At 47.4% G+C, this 19,815-nt stretch overlaps 1 protein-coding gene across 1 annotated transcript in view; it reads right to left on the bottom strand.

Annotated features, from left to right (window-relative positions):
* Positions 1–19,815, bottom strand: part of ACOXL (acyl-CoA oxidase like) — a 190,815-nt gene that overhangs the window by 162,869 nt on the left and 8,131 nt on the right. Inside the window, 7 exon segments of the mRNA XM_054727940.1 lie at positions 916–1,048; positions 4,351–4,381; positions 4,384–4,422; positions 5,507–5,621; positions 10,634–10,739; positions 11,281–11,360; positions 14,166–14,249. Of these exon segments, the coding sequence (XP_054583915.1) occupies positions 916–1,048; positions 4,351–4,381; positions 4,384–4,422; positions 5,507–5,621; positions 10,634–10,739; positions 11,281–11,360; positions 14,166–14,249 (588 nt within the window).

Below are 19,815 nucleotides of genomic sequence, written 5' to 3' on the forward strand. Positions count from 1 at the left end.
AGAGCCACAGAAACACAGGCGCAAGGGCAGCGCCCCAAGTGGGCGTCAGTCGCAGGCTCGGCACTGAGCACGTTTTCAGCGTCACAGCTGTGCCTGCTGGTGGGAAGGGTGCCACACAGAACTGGTGTCTGGCAAACTTCCTGTGAACGGGACAGACCTGGGAGAAGTGATGAAGGAAGAATCTTGTTACTATTCAGACGACTGTGTGCTGATGTCAGGCCTGGAATCAGGTGAATGAAATGTATTCCTTGTTGATGGCAATGTTGGATCAAGCCACCAATGTGTATCCATGGGCATCTTCATTTTCTTCCAGCTTCACCAAGCTCAGGGGAGCTCGAAGCAGGCTTTTCCCTCATGCAAAGCGACAGAGAGGGCTCAGAGAACACAGTGCTGAGTCCTGAGGGTGAGGGGGCGGGGGGGCCTTCCAGAACTTTCTCTCCTGGCCACTCTTTCCAAACCAATATATGGAAGAGTTGGGGAAGGGGAGGCAGAAAAGGCCTCTGCAGGTCTGACCTCCCGGACTCCAGCTGGCAGTGCTGATGCCACACCCCACATGGCCCTGTGGACTCAGCCAAGTCCTGCCAGCCTCATCCACGGGGCAGCTCCGGCTGCTTTTCAGCAGACATGCTTGTTCTGAACCAGCCCTGCTCCCAGAGACACAGTCTGTGGCTCTCTTGCCACAGTGCAATGTCACCGCACCGTGACCGGCAACACACAGCTGGCTGCAAATGAACGGCAGACCCCGTGGGAACAGTGTGCGGGAATGTTCCGTGTGGCCAACTGGCACTCTTGGTCTCTACCTAGTGACCGGCCATCTTACACCAACTGTGGCTCAGGAAGCTCAGCTCCAGGAATTATCACCCCCGGGACATGCAGAGAATGAACAGTGAGGTAAGTTAAATGAGCGTCAGCTACTTTCATGGCGCCGATAGCCTGGAAAGTCACCGCCAATCTCGAAGGGGTCAGTGCTTCCAGCATCGCGTTGAATCTCGCACTCTTGTTCTTAATAGGGGAGTGGTGCTGCCCATCTGGGGGCACGGACCCAAACCTGTGGTGGGGGAGAGGCAGTGGAAAGAGAGGTGGGTTAACAAAGGAGAAGAACATGGCACCCCCAGCAAGGAGGTCAGGCAGCTCCCTCCTGCCCACAGGGCAAGTCTCACGGCCTCACATCCTGCAACCTCCCTCAGGAGACAGCAGGGCAGGTGCCTCCCCAGGAGATGCTGACAAGGAAAAGCAGGTTTTCGGGCTCGGCAGTGGCCCTGACAAAGACAGGAGTGAGGGCAGCCTGAGTGTGAACACCATCCATAAGTTGTTGCGATATAATCCACACCATAACCCTCCCCCCCCCCTTTTAAAGGGTGCAATTCAATGGTTTTTAGTATATTCACAAAGTTGTACAATCATTGTCACTATCTAATTCCAAAACATTTCATCACCCCAAAAAGAAACCCCATACCATACTCTCCACCCTTCAGGTCCCAACAACCTTGATCTACTTTCTATCTCTAGGCATTTGTCTATTCTGGAAATTTCGTGTAAACAGAATCCTACAACTTGTGGCTTTGTGCTGCTTCTTTCACTTAGCATACTGTTTTCAATTTCCATGTATGTTGTAGCGTGTATATAAGTACTTCATTCTTTTTTATGGCCAAAATGATATTCCATTGCATGGACCTACCATATTTTGTCTACTCATTCACCAGTTTATAGTTATTTGTGTTGTTTCTACGTTCTTGGCTGTTATGAATAATTATGCTATGAACATTTGTGTACACGTTATTATGTGGACAGATGATTCCAATTCCCGTGTGGACAGTGTTTTCATATGTACGCAGAAGTAAAATTGCTGGGTCATATGAAACCTTTAAAGTTTTGAAGAACTGCCAGTATTTTCTAAATCAGCAAAACCACCTTACATCCCACCAGCAATGTATGAGGGTTCTGATTTCTCCAAATCCTTGCCAACACTTGTTATCATCTGTCTCTTTTATTAGAGAAACTAGAGTGGATGTGAAGTGGCAATTCAATGTGATTTCATTGGCATTTCTCTAACAACAATGATGTTCAGCATCTTTTCATGTGCTTATTGGCCATTTGTATATTTTCTTTGGAGAAGTACCTATTTGGATTTTTGCCCATTTTTTAATTGGGTCATATATCTTTTTCATTGTGGGACTATAATAATTCCATTTATATTCTGGATAGTAGAGCCTTATGACATACATAATCTTCAAATATTTTCTCCCATCCTGTGAATCGTCTTTTTTTTTTTAAGCATAAAAGTTTGCTAATTTTGATCAAGTCCAATTTATCTATTTTTTTCTTTGACTGGTTGTGCTTTTGGTATCACATCTAATAATACATCATTGCTTAAATCGAGGTCACTAAGAGTTTTATAGTTTTAGCTCTTACACTTAGATCTATGATCCATTTTGAGTTCATTTGTATATATGGTATGAGGTAAAGATCCCACTTTATACTTTTGCATATGAATATTTAGTTGTCCCAGCACATTTGTTGAAAAGACTTTTTTTCCCCATTAAACTGTCTTGTCACCATTGTTGAATATCAATTGACCATAAATGTCAGGGTTTATTTCTAGACTCTCTGTCCTATTCCACTGTGGAGATAGATAGATAGATAGATAGATAGATAGATAGATAGATGATAGATAGATAGATATTCTTATGTCCATACCACACTGTCTTGATTACTATAGCTTTGTAATACGTTTTCAAATAAGAAGTGTGAGTCCACCAGCTTTGTTCTCCTTTATCAAGATTGTTACCACTATTCTAAGTCTCTTACATTTCCATACAAATTTTAGGACCAGTTTCTTACTTTCTGCAGAAAACAAAAGGCAACTAGGATTTTGATAGCGATTTCATCATGTCTATTTACTGACCCATTTTTGATCAAGTGATAAACCAACACCCCCAAAGTGGGACTCCTCCCACAAAACATCTGTGTTGCTGCTGCTGTTCTGTACTATATGTACGGGGGAGTCGGCGGCGGGGGGGGGGGGGGGGGGGGGAAAGGCAGCCTACATGTCCATGGAATGGCTTTAAAATCAAATCTTACTTATCAAAGAGTATTCTATGTATGCTCCTATCATCTACAGACTAGGTCGCTTCCTATCACTTTTCTTTCTGGTCTAACCTACTTTCTAATCTCTGGTGCATTAGATGAATGCTAAGCCAGTGGGTCCAGCTTCTGGGAGAGGGCTGTCCAGGCCACTGAGGCCCCGTGAGGGTGGGGGCGATAGGGAGAGCTCACACCTGTAGCTCTGCTGCCCTCCACCCCATCTCCCAGTGGAGTGATGCCATGGTGATCAGGAAATGTGCAGGCATCTGGGGTCCTGGGCACCGGCTGCTCCTGGGGCCTGAGGGCTTCACCAGGGACGCTGCAAAGAAGCCTTTGTTACGTCCAAGCAATTCAAGGGCTGCGGGCGGGGGAGATAACAAACAGAATTGGGTCCACTTTAAGTCTGTTTCCCACCCATTTTTACTAAATTTTTGGCATCCATGCCATTTATCTGCTGACAAGAACTTGCAAGCAACAAAAAGGAGTGAAGTGCAAATGGAAAATCCATAGGAAAGCAGGAGCGAGCCTGGCTGCTTTACAGATTTACCAGTAAATGTGGCTGTGGTCGGGATTTTAACTGGATGCAGGAAATGCTGCTGAGGAAAGGAAAGGAGCTGGTGTCTCTGAGCCTCTGCAAAGAGCGCTGTGAGCCCCGGACTACGGCTGGAGAAGCCGCCTTCACCTCACTGTCTAGCCACCTGGGCCGCACCCCGGGAAGCTGGGCAGTGGCCCTGAGCACCTGTGACAGTATCCACCCAGCAGCGCTCGTTTTAACACCTGCAACACGGACACTAACACCCTAAATACCCAACAATCGTGACTGAGTACCTAAGTCATAGATCATTTATTTCACAGTCTTTCACAGCAGTGTTAACAATGACCATGCACGTGTGTTTACTGTTGCACAGAAACATCTGACATATAAGGTGAAGCAGAGATTCAAGTTATAAAGAAGAATTCATAAGAGGATCTCATTCAGTAAACTCAAATATATTTCTCTCTTTAGATAGGTATATCACCAGGGAGAAAAGTCTAAAAAGTTAGACGTTAAAGTATGACACACACTATGTCAGGGTAATAGCATCTTGGATCATTTTAATTTTGTCCTGTTTGTTTACCTGCATTTTCTAGTTAGTTGTCAATAGCCGAGCAGGAGTGGTAATGAGAACAAAGTCCTGCCTGCAGCCCAGGAGGCCAAAAGCCAGGCCCGAGCTGGGAGCAATGAGATCACACACGCAGGAAATGAGGTAAGGAGGGACCACTCACTTATCCAGCAGGCTGTCCCTTGCTATCTGAACTTGTCAAATATTAAAATCCCATTATCCACCGCAGGCAGACCTAGAGAGAGCAGAAAGAAAAGGAGCTGCAGGGTGAATCCACGCCAGCCTCAGAAATGCTGTCCCTGCTACTCCTAGGCCCCATGCCACTTGAATGCAAAGTCCTTTCCAGAGTGTGATGCACTATGCGAGGGCTGGGGGTGGGGATGCTCTTTGCTGTTACCTTAAACAGCTGTGCCTTCCTGGGGTCTCTGGGGCCACGCCTGCCTGTCTGAGCAGTTGCTGTGACGGGAAAGGGCGAGTCCAGGCAGCAGAAAGAATGTCAGACAGAACAGAGAGGGGAGGAAAGCCCTTACTCCCCCAGGAACGCAGAACACAGGTGCCTCTCCATCCCAACAGACGGGCAAATGTGTCAAGCAAATGCCTAAAAGACAAGGAATCTGGCCACAAGGACCAGGATGGCAGCAGGTGGGTGGGCGACCTGACCGCCGAGAGGCTTCTGAAACCTGCCAACCCACTTCCTCATGACATGTCAGACCTGGGTCCCTTTGTTCACTCACCTTGGGAAGCCTTAGTCTGGGGGGAGAACATCTCTATTTAGAACATCATCCTGGACAAGGACACACTTGAATCTGGGAACTCAAGGACACCACGCAGGCTTTCTGAGGTGGTGGTGTTTCACCTCGTGAGGGCCAGCCCCTGCTCTCAGTAACACTGACACCAGGGGCACTGTCAGAGGCGGGGCCAGCCAGGGCTTTGGTCCCGGTTCCCATGGGACACATGCAAAGCTCTCACAGACACACCTGCAGCCCAGTCCTGCGGCCTCGCAGTGCCCAGTGCAAGAGGCAGATGATTGATGTTTCTCTCTCATCCATATTTCTAACTCTATCCCTCTCCCTTCCTCTCTGTAAAAAATCAATAAAATACATTTTTTTAAAAAAGATAGGAATAAAGCTTTACAACTTCCTGGGGCAAGACACAGTTGATCGCAGATAACAGTGTATAACATCTAAATGTCTGGTCAATTTTATCATCACAAATATTACAAGAAAAACACTGCCCTGTGTGTGGGTTTTCAGGGCCAAGTGCTCACTGGGGAGCAGTGATGGTGAGGAGAATCATTCTCGTTTTCTGTGGTGACCAACCTTTAGATCGTCTACCCACAATGAGCTGGGCGAAGACCATGGCGTAGTTCCCATGCATGGCATTTCCGATGTACATCTTCTCAGCGTCTTTGCACAGTATGTGGATCACAACCGCCTACAGAAGCAGCAAAGCGACGGCATTTCTCTTCTTAAACCTCATTCCATCACCTCGGCTCAGTGCAAGGACGACTGTGAAACGCCTGCATCGTGAAGGGCGCCCACTCGGGTAACGTCACAGCAGAGGAGACAACGAAGTCGTCTGGCTCAGCTTTGTGAGGTCAAGGCCCTATGCCACCACCTCAGCTCACACACTCACCTCCACCTCCCATGAAAATGACTAGAAATGAAAGCACCTCAACGATTCTTCCATCAGGAAAATAAGGTGCCAATTTTCATTGGATAAATTTTCATTGGATAAGAGACCTCCTTCCTGGTCTCTCTGTGATAATGGTGGGCTGACACGTGTGCTACTCCTGAGCCACCGGGCTTCAATGTCTAAAGACTTTCTTCAATGATCAACATCTTTCTCTCTAAACACACTGAGGCTCTGATTTTAAATAATCCAACACCCAGACCCCTAAAAGCCCAGTAATATCCATTCTGCTCTCCATACACCCCTGTCCCCCAAACATCCCACCTATGAGGTTCACAAGACAGGATGGACGTCCAATGACCTGGGGCCCAAGTCCATGTCTATGTGTTTCCTTTTGTCTGCTGGGCATCACTCCTTCAGGACTAATCACTTGGTTTCTCCTGCCCATCCCTGTGACCCGGGCCATGAATATCACTGCCTCCATGAGAAAGGCCTGTCATTCAAACAGCAACCAACTAACCAAAGGCCAAAACAGTGTGCTCAATGCCAGCAAAACCAACAGGCAGCCTTGCCCTGCTCCCACCACTGCTTAGGCCCTCAGCCCATGCCATTTTGACTTGTATAAAGAGAAATAACTTAGTTAAGGCTTTGATGGCTCTTTCAGAACTTCCCCAAAAAGGTTCACACATACAAGCCCTCAGAACCATTTGTAAATGATTCTCTATCTTATAAGAAAAAGAATCTTATATCGCATGATCTCACTCATATGTGGAATCTAATGAACAAACCAACTGATGAACAAAATAGATCCAGAGACACAGAAGCATAGAACAGACTGAGGAATCTCAGAGGGAAGGCAGGGGTCGGGGGGCTGGGTGGGGAGAGATCAACCGAAGAACTTATATACATACTAGTATATGCATAACTCATGGCCACAGACAATAGTGTGGTGAAGGCCTGGGAAGGGGGGGGAATAGAGGGGGGAAAGGGGGCCATCTGTAATACCTTCAACAATAAAGACAAAATTTAAAAAAGAAAAGAAAGAGAATCTTAGAATGTGTCATACAGGTTGTCTCCTTAACATGATCAAGGATTCCAGCTCAAAACAGTCTGAAAAGAACGCTGATCAGGGAGAAGTGGGAAGAAATGGAGGTTTCTGTTTAAGTCTCTGCTCAGAACTCGGTTTTCCTTCCTTACCCCTGGAAGCCAGCAGTACAGGTTCGCAATGGACATGCTCCCCTAACCGGTTGGTTCTCCCTAATTTGGCTCACCACCTGCGTTACCCTGAAACACCACAATGGCCAGCTCTGAATACAAGGCACCTGGGACAGGCAGGGGCATCCAGGAGAAATACACATTTAATTGGAACCGACAATATTGAAGATGTGACTGAACTAAACCAACAAGCTATTGATCATGGAAAGATTATCTCAGGTTTCAGATTCGAAAGTATGTAGATTCCACTTTCCTTCTGGCCAAGAAATACAGTCTTGAAGCCTAAGAAAACCCGCTCTGACATATGTTTGCGCAGGCAAAGTTTTCACATGTGCAAGGGCTTTGCAGAGATATAAATGGACATGGCTGAATCCTTTTAAGAGAAGTCTCCGGAGGCTGCCCTGGTCTTGGCGGGCCAGCCAGGACTTCTCAAAGAAAGGAACTGTTTGAGGCTGGTGCAGTAAAAAACAAACAAAAAACAACAACAGTTCGTGTGGTGAGGCGAAGATTACACCTCCAGGGAAGGAGGGGTAGTAGCAGAAACCACTGGCCTGGCAGGAAATACGTGGGGGGAGGGAATGGCAGGAGGCCACCAGTCCCCGTAAACATCTGATATACTCTGGGAAAGGAGGTTTGTCACTTCTGGCAAAAACACTTGATTTGGAAAGTTTGCATCAGCCCAAATGCTGGCGTTGTAGCTGATCTACATAATGCACACCATGTGTGTCGGCTCCCAGTATCATGCTTTGCTGAAGGCTAGCAGAGTGGTCACTGCTGTAAGTTCTAAAAATTAAGATGGCCCTGGCCAGTTGCTCAGTGGTTAGAGCACTGGCCCTGGTACTGAAGGGGCAAGGGCACATACCTCCATTGCAAGCTCAATCCCCAGCCCCAGTCAGGGTGTGTGCAGGAGGCAGCCAATCGATGTGTCTCACATCAATGTTTCTCTCTCCCTCTCCTCCACTCTCTCTAAAAAAATTAATTAATTTTAAAAAAATCAATGGATGCCCTAGCTCAGTGGTCGGCAAACCCTGGCTCGCAAGCCACATGCGGCTCTTTGTCCGCTTGAGTGTGGCTCTTCCACAAAATACCACGTACCCTAATTAAGTTAATAACAATGTACCTACCTATATAGTTTAAGTTTAAAAAATTTGGCTCTCAAAAGAAATTTCAATCGTTGTACTGTTGATATTTGGCTCTGTTGACTAATGAGTTTGCCGACCACTGCCCTAGCTGGTTTGGCCCAGTGGATATAGTGTCGGCCTATGGACTGAAGGGTCCCGAGTTCGATTCCGAACAAGGGCACATGCTCGGGTTGCCAACTCGAGCCCCAGCAGGGGGCATGCAGGAGGCAGCCGATCAATGATTCTCTCATGGTTGATGTTTCTGTCTCTCTCTCCCTCTCCCTTCCTCTCTGAAATCAATAAAAATGTATTTTAAAAAATCAATAGAAAAATATCCTTAGGTGAGGATTAAAAAAATAAATAAATAAGTAAAAATTAAGATACCTTCACCCAAGAGATTTTAGCCTCATTTATTTGTGAAATTTAGCATAAAGTATAAAAATAAAACTTTTACCTCTTAACTATCCATACCACCACCCAACCCCCCCCCCTAAAAAATAAATAAAACAACCAACACAGAGGAAGGAATAACCCAAAACTGTGAGAAGCTGGGACAGTCCTCAAGGGAGTGGAGGCTCTTTGATACGCTCTAATAGTTTAAAGGGACATGAAAGGGAAACACACCAGCACACGAGGCCTCCACCTCCTCTGTGCCATCCTCCGGAGACTCGGCATCCACCAGAGTCCCTGCATCATTATGGTTTCACACCTGGGAGCTACCTCGTTTGTGCTGTTTAGGGGAAATGGGACCAGCACAGGGAAATTATTTTTGTGGAAAAAATAATTGTAAGATGAAACAAATAAATAATGTGGGTGAGGGTATTTTTCCCTTTAATAACAGCAAGGTGACTTCAATACCATGGTTAGGGAAGAGGAAAAGTTGGTCAGCCCAAACCCACAAGATGTCAGCCCCCATCTCTTAGCAGGAAAACTAAGCTGTGAGGGATGATCACACTAGGACCCGAGACCTGCTCATGAACTGCACAGCCAGAATCAGTTTCTTAACCCCTGTGAGCCGCAGTTTTTCCACCTGTAAAATAGGGACAGTAATACCTTCCTGTAGGTATAGAACATTTAACCATGTGGCAGGTAGAAGGCTAAGCCTGTGCCTGGCACGCACGTGCTCAATGAGCAGAAGCAGCGCGCTGACAGTTCCCGGGCTGTGAGAGGATACAGTACACGATGCAGAGGGCGTCTGACATGGTGAGCCTTCACTAAAGGGCGGTCCTCACTGTTGCTGTTATCATGACCTTGGACATCACCAGCTGCTGAAGACGACCAGCACCAGGGCAGGAGGAAAGGCAGGGCACCCTCCCACACAGCCCTCACTGAACCTGTCATTCTCAACAGTGAGCACCTAGTATTTGTGGGTCAGGAAAACCTACTTACAAAAGCCCAGGCTCTAAAGTCCAAACTCAGCAAAAATGAAGACCTGGTCGACCAGCCACACACACATGCATTGGCCACACCCACACTCATGCACATGCTTGCATACTTACATGTACACAAAGTCATTTCTAGGAAGAACTTCGAAATGTGTTTGTTCCTTTGTAGTTCTTCTGGATACCCAATATCAAACAAGAAACTATAACGTAAAGTGAAATAAGTACACATCTGTTTTCTCTATTCAGGGGGAGTAGGAGCTAAAGAATGGGGGTGGGGATCTGCAGAGCAGGGTTGCTCGTGGCTGGTTGTTACCCACAATGGAAATATTAATCGAGAGGGTCATGCATCTCAAGCAACTTTTAATTAATGATAAGGGGAGGGAAACTCTTGGAGTTCATCACATGTAGTAAATAGGAAAGGTACGACTGTGAAATGTTAGCTTTGGTTGTCCTATGAATTTTCGTGCAGGTAACGAATAAGAGCATGGCACCGTGCCAGCACAGAGGACCTAGCTCCAGGTGAGGAAGACGCAGCACGGACTGTGCCCTCCTGCTGCACAGTGCGCTGGAGAGTACCAACAACAACACCCCTTCCTGTCACTCACCTGCTATTGTGAAGAAGGACACCCAAGCGGCTTTGGCATCTTTCTCATAGAGTTGTCATAAGCATTATTTATTGAGTGCATGGAAGGTGCTTAGAACAGCACCCACCACATAGTAGGTGCTGTGTAAGCACTGACTGGTATTATACTTGTGGAGGTGACCACAGCACTTGGTAGGTGCTGTGTGATACTGGTATTAGACTCCTGGAGGTAGACACAGCACACAGTAGGTGCTGTGTAAGCACTGGCTGGTATTAGACTCCTGGAGGTGGACACAGCACATAGTAGGTGCTGTGTAAGCACTGGTATTAGACTTGTGGAGGTGAGCACATGTCCACCTCCACTGAAGCACTTAGATGATTGCTGTGAATCAAAGTGCCTCATGCTAGAGGGCACACCAGAGGGTATGAAGTTGGGCTCGGTCAGAGGGAGACACTGGTTCTGTGCAGGTGACCTACTGCCTAGAACTACACAAGGGGAAGAATCCTCACCTGTGCAGAGAGGTCAAAAGTGGCTTCGGTCTGGATCCCTCTCACGTTGTTCCCTTGGCACCTCTCGGTCATTGCAAACATCCCAGTGTATTTCTGCTCCTGCAGTTAACCAGATGTGAGAAGGGGGTTAGCTGCTCAGGTGGCCACTCTGACTATCTAACTACAGACCTTTCAGATCATTAGGAATGTTGGTGAGAGAGGAAGAGGTGAGTTGGAAATAATTATTAAAAATTATAATCCAGCCTGGCTGGTGCGACTCAGTGGTTGAGAATCGACCTATGAACCAGGAGGTCATGGTTCAATTCCAGGTCAGGGCACATGCCTGGATTGCGGGTTTGATCCCTCATCATTGATGTTTCTATCTCTCTCTTCCTCTCCAAAATCAATAAAAACATATTTTTAAAAATTATAATCCATCCTGGTGACAGCTAATGTGATGTTAAGAATATGACAGGCTCAATGTAATACAAAAAAAGAGAGTGAGAAATTCTCATTCCAAACAAAGTTCTGGCTGACACTAATCCTGTTTCATTATTTTCTGCATAAGCATTCGTAAACACACACACACACACACACACACACACACACACACACACACACACACACACGCTAGCCACTGTGAATTTTTAAGGCTCTCCATAAAAGAAGGCTGAAGCCTCTTAGTTACATGTCCCAGGCTTTTGAGATTCCTGACTGCACCACCAAATAGCCAATAAATTATTCCACACTGGAAAGAAGGACAGCACAGGCCATTATGAGCAACAGTCAACAACTGAGTCGCAGCTAGCCCCCAGTCAAACACCATGCCCTCCCCTTTACCCCTGTCAGACTCCAGTTCCTCTTGGCAGACATAGCTCACAGTTCACTCGAGAGAGAGGCCACTCCAACACCACAGCGAGTCAGTCCTCCATCTCAGGTGCCCTGTTCACCCCATCAAATGACTTCTGAACGTTCATTCTGCCTGTGTACTCAGGGTCCAGCTCCCGAGGCCTGGGATGAAAGACATGCAACTGAGCAACAGGAAGGCGAAGAGGCTGGCTGCATCAGACCCCCGCACAGCTCCCCCTGCTGTGGGACCTGGGACAAATGACACAGAAGCCCTTATTCCCCATCTGACAATGGAGTGAATGATGAGCACCCCAACTAATGAGCACCCCCGCCTTCCAAGCACTGAGCTCCATTCACACGAGGTCATTGGTTCTCATGACAACTCAGAGAAGAAAACATCACCCCTACTTGTCAGATGAGGACCCCAAGGTTCAGGAGAGGGAAGTGACCTGACAGGGCTGTGCTGGAGGAAATGGGCAGGGCTGGGGTTCAAACCCAACCTGCCTGGCATCTAACAGCACTTCATGAAACTGCTGCAAGGATTCGGTGAGGGTCAGCAGCCAAGACTTCATCCAGTCTTTTGTAAACCCTGGGAAAGTATTGCTGATGGAGGGTGGGTGAAGAAGGGGGTCCCCTGGCTGGGCCTCTAAACTTTAGATGGGGACTAGATAGAGGGATGGCCCATAATAGCAGGGAAAGCTGGGCAAGAGCTGGGGTGCAGGCTGATCCCACCTCAGTCTACTCAGTGAGCTTCTCCCTGGAGAGTGTTGGGAAGGGCTCAGCCACATCTCAGGGGTCACAGCCCCAGCACACACGCCAGACCTGGGACTAAACCCCAGAGACTGGACGTGTGCCAGGTCATTGGTCTCCCTGCTGCCACTGACCCGTGGTCTGTCATGTGGGCCAGGAAGCAGCCAGCACCAGGCTGTGGCAGGCCAGGCCCCTCCCACACAACAATGAAGGCAGGTCTCCCAAAGAAACTTTGTGAGCATCCGCCGCTTTTCATTCCAAGAGCCAAGGGGATACACTGAGGCACTGCAGGCACTGTTTGCGACAGTGGTGACCCCAGTAAGGACAGTGCTATGGACTGAACTGTAGCCCCCCAACTTCATATGCTGAAGTCTTAATCCCCAATGCGGTGGTATTAGGATATGGGGCCTTTGGGAACTAATTAGGCTTAGCTGAGGTCATGAGGGCAGGGCCCTCACCATGAAATCAGTGTTCCTAGAAGAGATATCTGAGAACTATTTCTCTCTCTCGCCCCCTCCCAGCCTCCCTCCCTCTTTCACTCTCTCTTCCACCATCAACCCTCTTGTGAGGACACAAGATGGCAGCTATCTGCAGCAAGAGGGTCCTACCCAGGAACTGGACCTGCTGGCTCTGATCTTGGATGTCCAGCCTACAGAATGGCGAGAAGATAAATGTTTGTTGTTTAAGCCACTGATCTATAGTGTTTTATCATTGCAGCCCAGGCAAACTAAGACCGATAGTAAGATGACTCAAGTAAGGAAGGGACCAGTTGTGGGAAGAGGAAAAGGAGGCAGGTCACGCTTCTTTCAGCCTTGAGTCCCTCTGGACCGAATCAGTGTTTTTGGCAGAGGTGTTGGGCGACTCCCAAGCTAAGTGAGGATTCTAGGCTTCCCTGGCACCTCTCTCTCTTTCCTGCCCCTCACTGTGAGCTGTTTGCCGAGCCAACCTAGCGGGCCAGCACTTGGCTGTGTGAGCACAACGGTGTTTGTCCAAAGCGCTCAGGAACACCCGAGTCTGTGGGTAACAGACATGGAGGGAAAGGAAGGCCCGGCCTGTGGGCACAGATGACGAGATGAACTGATGCTGACGCCCCTGCTCAGGTGAACAGCCAGCTCAGGGAAGATGAAAGGAAGTAGGCAGAGGCCACCAGCGGCTCTAGGCTGGCAGGGAGGTGGGGGATGCCCTGCCCATCCCAGAGCTCACAGGCACTGCTCCCAGTACCCTGCACCCATCCCTCCAGCGCCAGGAAGGGGTTTTAAGCAGCACAGCGATCAGAGAAGCATTTAAAAATATCTATTTCTCTAAATCTACTCAGATTTTTGTTCAAGAGAACAACTTCTTAAAAAGCTTTTGATTGAGAAAAATTTCAAACAAAATAGAAGAGTATGATGGACTAAAGATGACCGACCTCACAATTTTGTCCCCATTCCATACCCCAGGTAACCTTGAAGTTTATCCCAGATGCCCTGTCATTTCATCCCCAAGCAGGTCCTATCCATCTGTAAAAGGGAAATACTCTTTTTAAAAACATAACCCTAAAACCATTACCCTACCTAGAATATAACCATTCTTTAGTATCACCAAATATGTAATGTACTCATTTCCCCAACTGGCTTGGAATTTTTCTTTAGTGCGTTGCTTGAACCAGGATCTCAGTAATGTGCACATGTTGCAATTGGGTGGAATGTCTCTCAAGTCAGCTTGGAGCCCCTAACTCCCTTCAGTCAGACATTCCCTGCAGGACTCAATGCACCAGGCTCAATTCCATACCATGGAGATTCCAAAAGAGCCCCGCCCACAATTCAGGGACACCTGTGGAGATTTCCCAGGTCACACTCCACCAGACTTGGCTGAAGAGAAAAATCTGTTCCCATCAATAGACTGATAGCTGCAGGAGCCCTTGTCATTCAAAACCAAGTGTCAGTTCATGAGGGCGGTGCCCAGTCCCTCTCACCTTTACTGCTGTGGCCATGTCTGCCGTGGAGAGCACTTCTCCTATGACGAGGCTTCGGCTGGCAAAATTCTTTGTTTTCTCTGCCTGGAAACAGGACAGACCCAATGTCAAGGTTTCCTATGGTTTTCTGAACTTATGGATTAACAGTTATATAAAAAACATATTTACTTTATAACAAAAATGCAACACAGAGCACTTTTTAAATGAGTATTAACCCCATCATCCTACGGCAGTAAATGTTTTCATTCTCTCCTCCGGTGATTGTCTGGTCTCTGACTATATATGAGCTTCAAGATGATGTTCTTACACAATGGAAGGTCAGCTGTGTCTGCCTGCAGGCCAGACTCCCGACAGATTCCCTGGGGCCTTGAGCTACCTTAGCAGGTTTGCCCCCTGGCGCTCCACAGTCCCGCAGTCCTGCCAGCAGCCTGTGTGCTGACCTCTGGTCAGCCGGAACGCCTGGCTCCCATCCAGGGACAGTCTTGATAAAGACAGAGGAGTGGAAGGTTGAGGACACAGGAAGAGCAATATTCTTTACTTCCCTGTCTAACCTAGATCATCTCAGGCTTTGCTCATTTAAACCCGCCCCCTCACTGCCCCATCTCACTGGCTGTACACAACAGCCACGAATCCCAAAGCCACATGAGCACTTGCTTCTCCACCAGCGAGAAGTGGGACGGCGCAAACCATTGTCACTGCTTTGCCTTAAAATTTCAGAGGCAGGGGCATTTCCTTAGCAGGTGGGGGGCCCCTGACCCACTATTAAAATTACTACTAGTCTTCCTTACTCACCAGTCTCTCCTGAGACCCAGCCAACAAAGCTGGTGCTTGTGGCCTGTGCGCACATGTGCGTGAGTGTGTGTGTGTGTGTGTGTGTGTGTGTGTGTGTACGTGTGTACTATGCATATTGTACATGTATATGCATTGTGTGGGGTGTGTATGTGTGTGCACATGAGCATGTGTGACTGTGTGTATACGTGTGTACATGGGTGTAACCTGCCCCACAGCAGCAGGATGAGAGCTGACCTTCCGCAGATGGTTCTCAAGTTTCCACATGGGTTTAAGCTCTCTCCCCATTGCACTTGGCTTTCCCCTCCTATAGGTTTTTACAATGTTTCTCTCAAGAATTATTAATTTTATCAAACAGCACACTGTCAAGACTTATTAGTCTTATCGTGGCTCCAACCCAGTGCATCTTGTATTGATTATTTTCTAAAATATCTCCAGGCTCTAGTACGAACCATCGCGTGGCTCCGGCTCCAGCTCCAGCTCCCACTGGAGAGCTAGTTACCATCAAATAATAAAAAACAACTGCAGAAGATCTTTGCAGGCTTTTTCAAAGGGCCCATGTGTCCTCTGTCCCCGTCATGCCCACAACAATCCTTCACTGAGGCTAAGCAGGACAGGAGGCACTGACCCCATGTAACAGATGGAAATGTCTAGGCTCAGAGAGCTCACAAGGCTTGTCCAACCAGAGTCACCCAGTAAATGCACAACAAGGGCCTGAAACCAGATCTTCAGATTCCTCACGAATGTCTGCTTCTCCCAGCCCCCACTTACTGTCCCACGTGGTGTGATTAAGCTGCAGGAAACCTGGGACTCTGGAGGCCTAGCCTTCATCACCAGTGCATCCCTACTTTGTACTCCAGTGAGCACCTGACATCAACGCGTCCCTGTGACCAGGTGATCTTCCTGAGGGTCACCCGCATGGTGGCAGCGAGCCCTTCCTCCCCTTACAGCACAACTCAGCTATTGCCAACCTAAACCACTATGAGTAAGCAAGTCCCGCAAAACCTCCAACCTGTCATAGTTTTCTTCACATTTCATTCTCTCCGTTTATACTGTTGATGGAGGAGTATGACCTTCTCCTTAGTGGTATACATCTGGGTCACGTTACCCACCAGTTTGAAATAAATTGCAATCATATTTGCTAAAGCTTCAACCCCGAATTGAGCCTTCTTGGGGCATATAAATTGTTTCTGACGCTTACTTTCCTTCCCCAGTCTCTGCACGAGAAGGCGAACTTTGCTATTAGAGCCGACGGGCAATGCCAACAGGAGTTTGCCACTGATCCTCTGATGTTGACTTAAGCACTCCTTCGGTTTGGTCCCCTTCCAGAGTCAAGCAGAAGTTCCAGAACTAAGACTAGGCTTAATTTGATTGACTGCCCTGCTGGCATTTATTTTTAACATCTTCCCCATACATAAATTCTCCCCTTTAATCATTTCTGATTTGTTCATTGTTGTTAATTAAGGGATGTCTAATATGGACAAGGGGACTCTCATTCAATTGGCCACATAATGAATTGTCTGTAAGGATAATGATCAATCAATAAACGATGTGTATTTCAGCATACACTTTCACAGTATTTCTGTGTCAATAGCTGCCTTCATTTAGACTTGATATATTCAAACCAGGCTCAATGCCCATATCAGAATGTTAATTTGTAGTAACTTTATTTTTGTAATATATTTTATTGGTTTTTTAAAGAGAGGAAGGGAAAGGAATAGAGAGTCAGAAACATTGATGAGAGAAAAACATCGATCAGCTGCCTCCTGCACACTCCCCACTGGGGATGTGCCCGCAACCAAGGTACATGCCTTTGACCGGAATCGAACCTGGGACCCTTCAGTCCATAGGCCGACGCTCTATCCACTGAGCCAAACCAGTTAGGGCAGTTTGTAGTAATTTTAAATGATAATGGTTCCATAAATGCATGGGGAATATACTTAGGCTCGGAGTTTATCCTAAATTACACCCCACACTAATTACATTTCTGCTTATTAAATTCAGTCTCAAACAAAAAGCAGGTACTTTTCCCTAAAGCAGCTGCCATTTCTTTGTAGAGCACTTCTTGATGTACTAGACCTTTACGGCATAACAGTCTGTCACAAATCAAATTCTACAAAAATGTATATTTTTAGTTTTATGAGTCCCAGAGAGTCTCTAGCTAAAAGGCAGATATAGTCTTCTTCCACTAAAGTCAACTTGGTCCAGCACTCGGGGTCTATCATCTGAGCTGTCTTTCCTCTGACGTTAAAAGACCCTCGCTGCCCCCTGGCAATCCACCAGAAGCCCCTGGTAGGTGCCAGCCAAGGACACTGGGCAGATGCCTGATCTTTGCTTTCTCATATCAGTCCCCAAACAGACATATTTGCTTCTTTTGCCTTCTGGTTTCAATTTTTTATTCTAGTTATGTCTTCTCAGTTTTATTAAATACAAGCCCTTTGCTATAGTTAGCCTCAAATTATTTTAGAAAGAGAAGGGGTCAGAGTAAAATGTTCAAACAAAATAAATAAATGGGCTTATGGACTCACTGATCCTGGTCGAAAGAGACCTTTGCCTCTGGGCTAACAAGTTCTGAACCTCCCTCCAGAGCAGAGCCCCAGCTGGGCCCTTCCTGCATCTCCCACCATCAGCTGCCTGGACCCTGGTAACAGCCTCCCCACTGGCCTTCCTGCTTCATCTGCCTCAACCATCAGACACTATGGTGGTACTAATATTATTAATAATATAATTAAGATAATATTGACATAGAGTGCAATGCCCAGAGCTTAAGTGCACAAGTTCTGGTCAATTATCTACCCGTGCAACAATAAAAATAAAAAATTAAAATAAAAAAATCACAGAATGTCACCATAACCTCCAGAAAGTGTCCCCAGGCCCCTTTTCAGAGCATCCCACCGCCACAGGGAACCACTGCTCTCTCTTATCACCATCATTAGCTTTGCTGGTTCCTGACTTACAGGGAACGGTAAGGATGTGCTCTTTTCTGTCTGTGTTCTTTCATCCAAAGAATTCATCCTGCTTATTGGCAGTTCCTTCTTTTTAGTACTGAGCTGTTTGCCACCTATGAATATCCCACAGTTTGTCCAATCTCTTCCTGATGAATATTTGGGTGTTTCCAGTTTGAACTTATTATGAATAAAGCTGATATTAACATTCATAGACCAATCTTTTTGTGGACATGTTTCCCTCAGGAATGCAATTGCTGGGTTAAAGGGCAAGTTTCTGCCCAATAGTTTTTCAAAATAATTGTACCATTTCCTCTCCAATCAACAGACCATGAGAGTTCTAGCTTCTCAGTCCTCACCAGGATTGTCAGTCTTTCCCATTTTCAGCTATTTTGAAGGGAGTGAGATGCCATCTCATTATTATTTAAGTATGGTTATTTTTATTGATTTGAGAGAGAGAGAAGAAGAAAGAGGGAGAGAGAAAATATCAATGTGAGAGAGAAACATTGACAAGTAACCTCCTATAGGCACCTCAACTGGCAATCAATCCTGAAACTGGGTATGTGCCCTAACTGGTAATAGAACACAAGACACAGTGGGGGTGGGATGAGGGCATGCGACAGGGGGTAGGGGAGGCTGTGGAAAAGTCAATGGGGGGGGGGGAGAGAAGATATATGTATTACTATGTGTAATAATTTAAACAATAAAAAAAACCCGAACACATGACCTTTAGGTGCACAGGACAACGCTCAACCAATTGAGCCACACTGACCAGGACTCATTATGGTTTAAACTAGAGGCCCAGTGCATAAAATTCATGTATTGGAAGGTTTCCTAGCAGTTGCCAGCTGCCGGCCAGGTACTCCCTCCCTTCCCCCTGCCCTCCTGCCCCCTGGTCCAACTCCTGGAAGAACTCTGGTTGATGGGGACAATTTGCATACTACACTTTTATTATATAGAACTAGAGGCCCAGTGCACAAAATTCGTGCACAGGGGCGGGGGGGGGTGGTGTCCCTCAGCCCAACCTGCACCCTCTCTAATCTGGGACCCCTCTAGGGATGTTTGACTGCATGTTTAGGCCCAGTCCCACCAGGATTGGGTCTAAACAGGCCGTCAGACATCCCTCTCACAATCCAGGTCTGCTGGCTCCCTACTGCTCGCCTGCCTGCCTTCCTGATTGCCCCTAACCGCTTCTGCCTGCCAGCCTGATCACCCCCTAACCACTCTGCTGCCAGCCTGTTTGCCCCCAACTTCCCTCCTCTGCCAGCCTGGTCACCCCTAACTGCCCTCTCCTGCAGGGTTGATCACCTCCAACTGCCCTCCCTTGCAGGCCTGGTCCCTCTCAACTGCCCTCCCTTGCAGGCCTGATGCCTCCCAACTGCCCTCTCCTGCTGGCCATCTTGAGGTGGCCATCTTGTGTCCACATAAGGGCAGGATGTTTGACCACATGGGGGCAGCCATATTGTGTGTTGGAGTGATGGTCTATCTGCATATTACTCTTTTATTAGATAGCATAGAGGCCTGGTGCATGGGTGGGTGCCAGCTGGTTTGCCCTGAAGGGTGTCCTGGATCAGGGTGGGGGTTCCCTTGGGGCATTGGGCGGCCTGAGCGAGGGGCCTGTGGTGGTTTGCAGTCCAGCCACGCCCCCTGGCGACCCAAGCGGAGGCCCTGGTATCTGGAATTTATTTACCTTCTACAATTGAAACTTTGTAGCCTGGAGCGGAGCCAAGCCTACTGCTCGCTCCGTGGTTGGCAGCCATTTCTGTTGGAATTTATTTACCTTCTATAATTGAAACTTTGTAGCCTGCAGTGGAGACCTGGGCCGGCCAGGGTGTGCAGAAAGCTTTGCTTCCTCAATTGCCAGGGCAACCCTAGCCTCCCGCTCTTTCCAGCTCCGTGGCTGCTGCCATTTCTGT

Source organism: Eptesicus fuscus, chromosome 16 (assembly GCF_027574615.1).
Source record: "Eptesicus fuscus isolate TK198812 chromosome 16, DD_ASM_mEF_20220401, whole genome shotgun sequence".
Classification (NCBI taxonomy): Eukaryota; Metazoa; Chordata; class Mammalia; order Chiroptera; family Vespertilionidae; genus Eptesicus; species Eptesicus fuscus.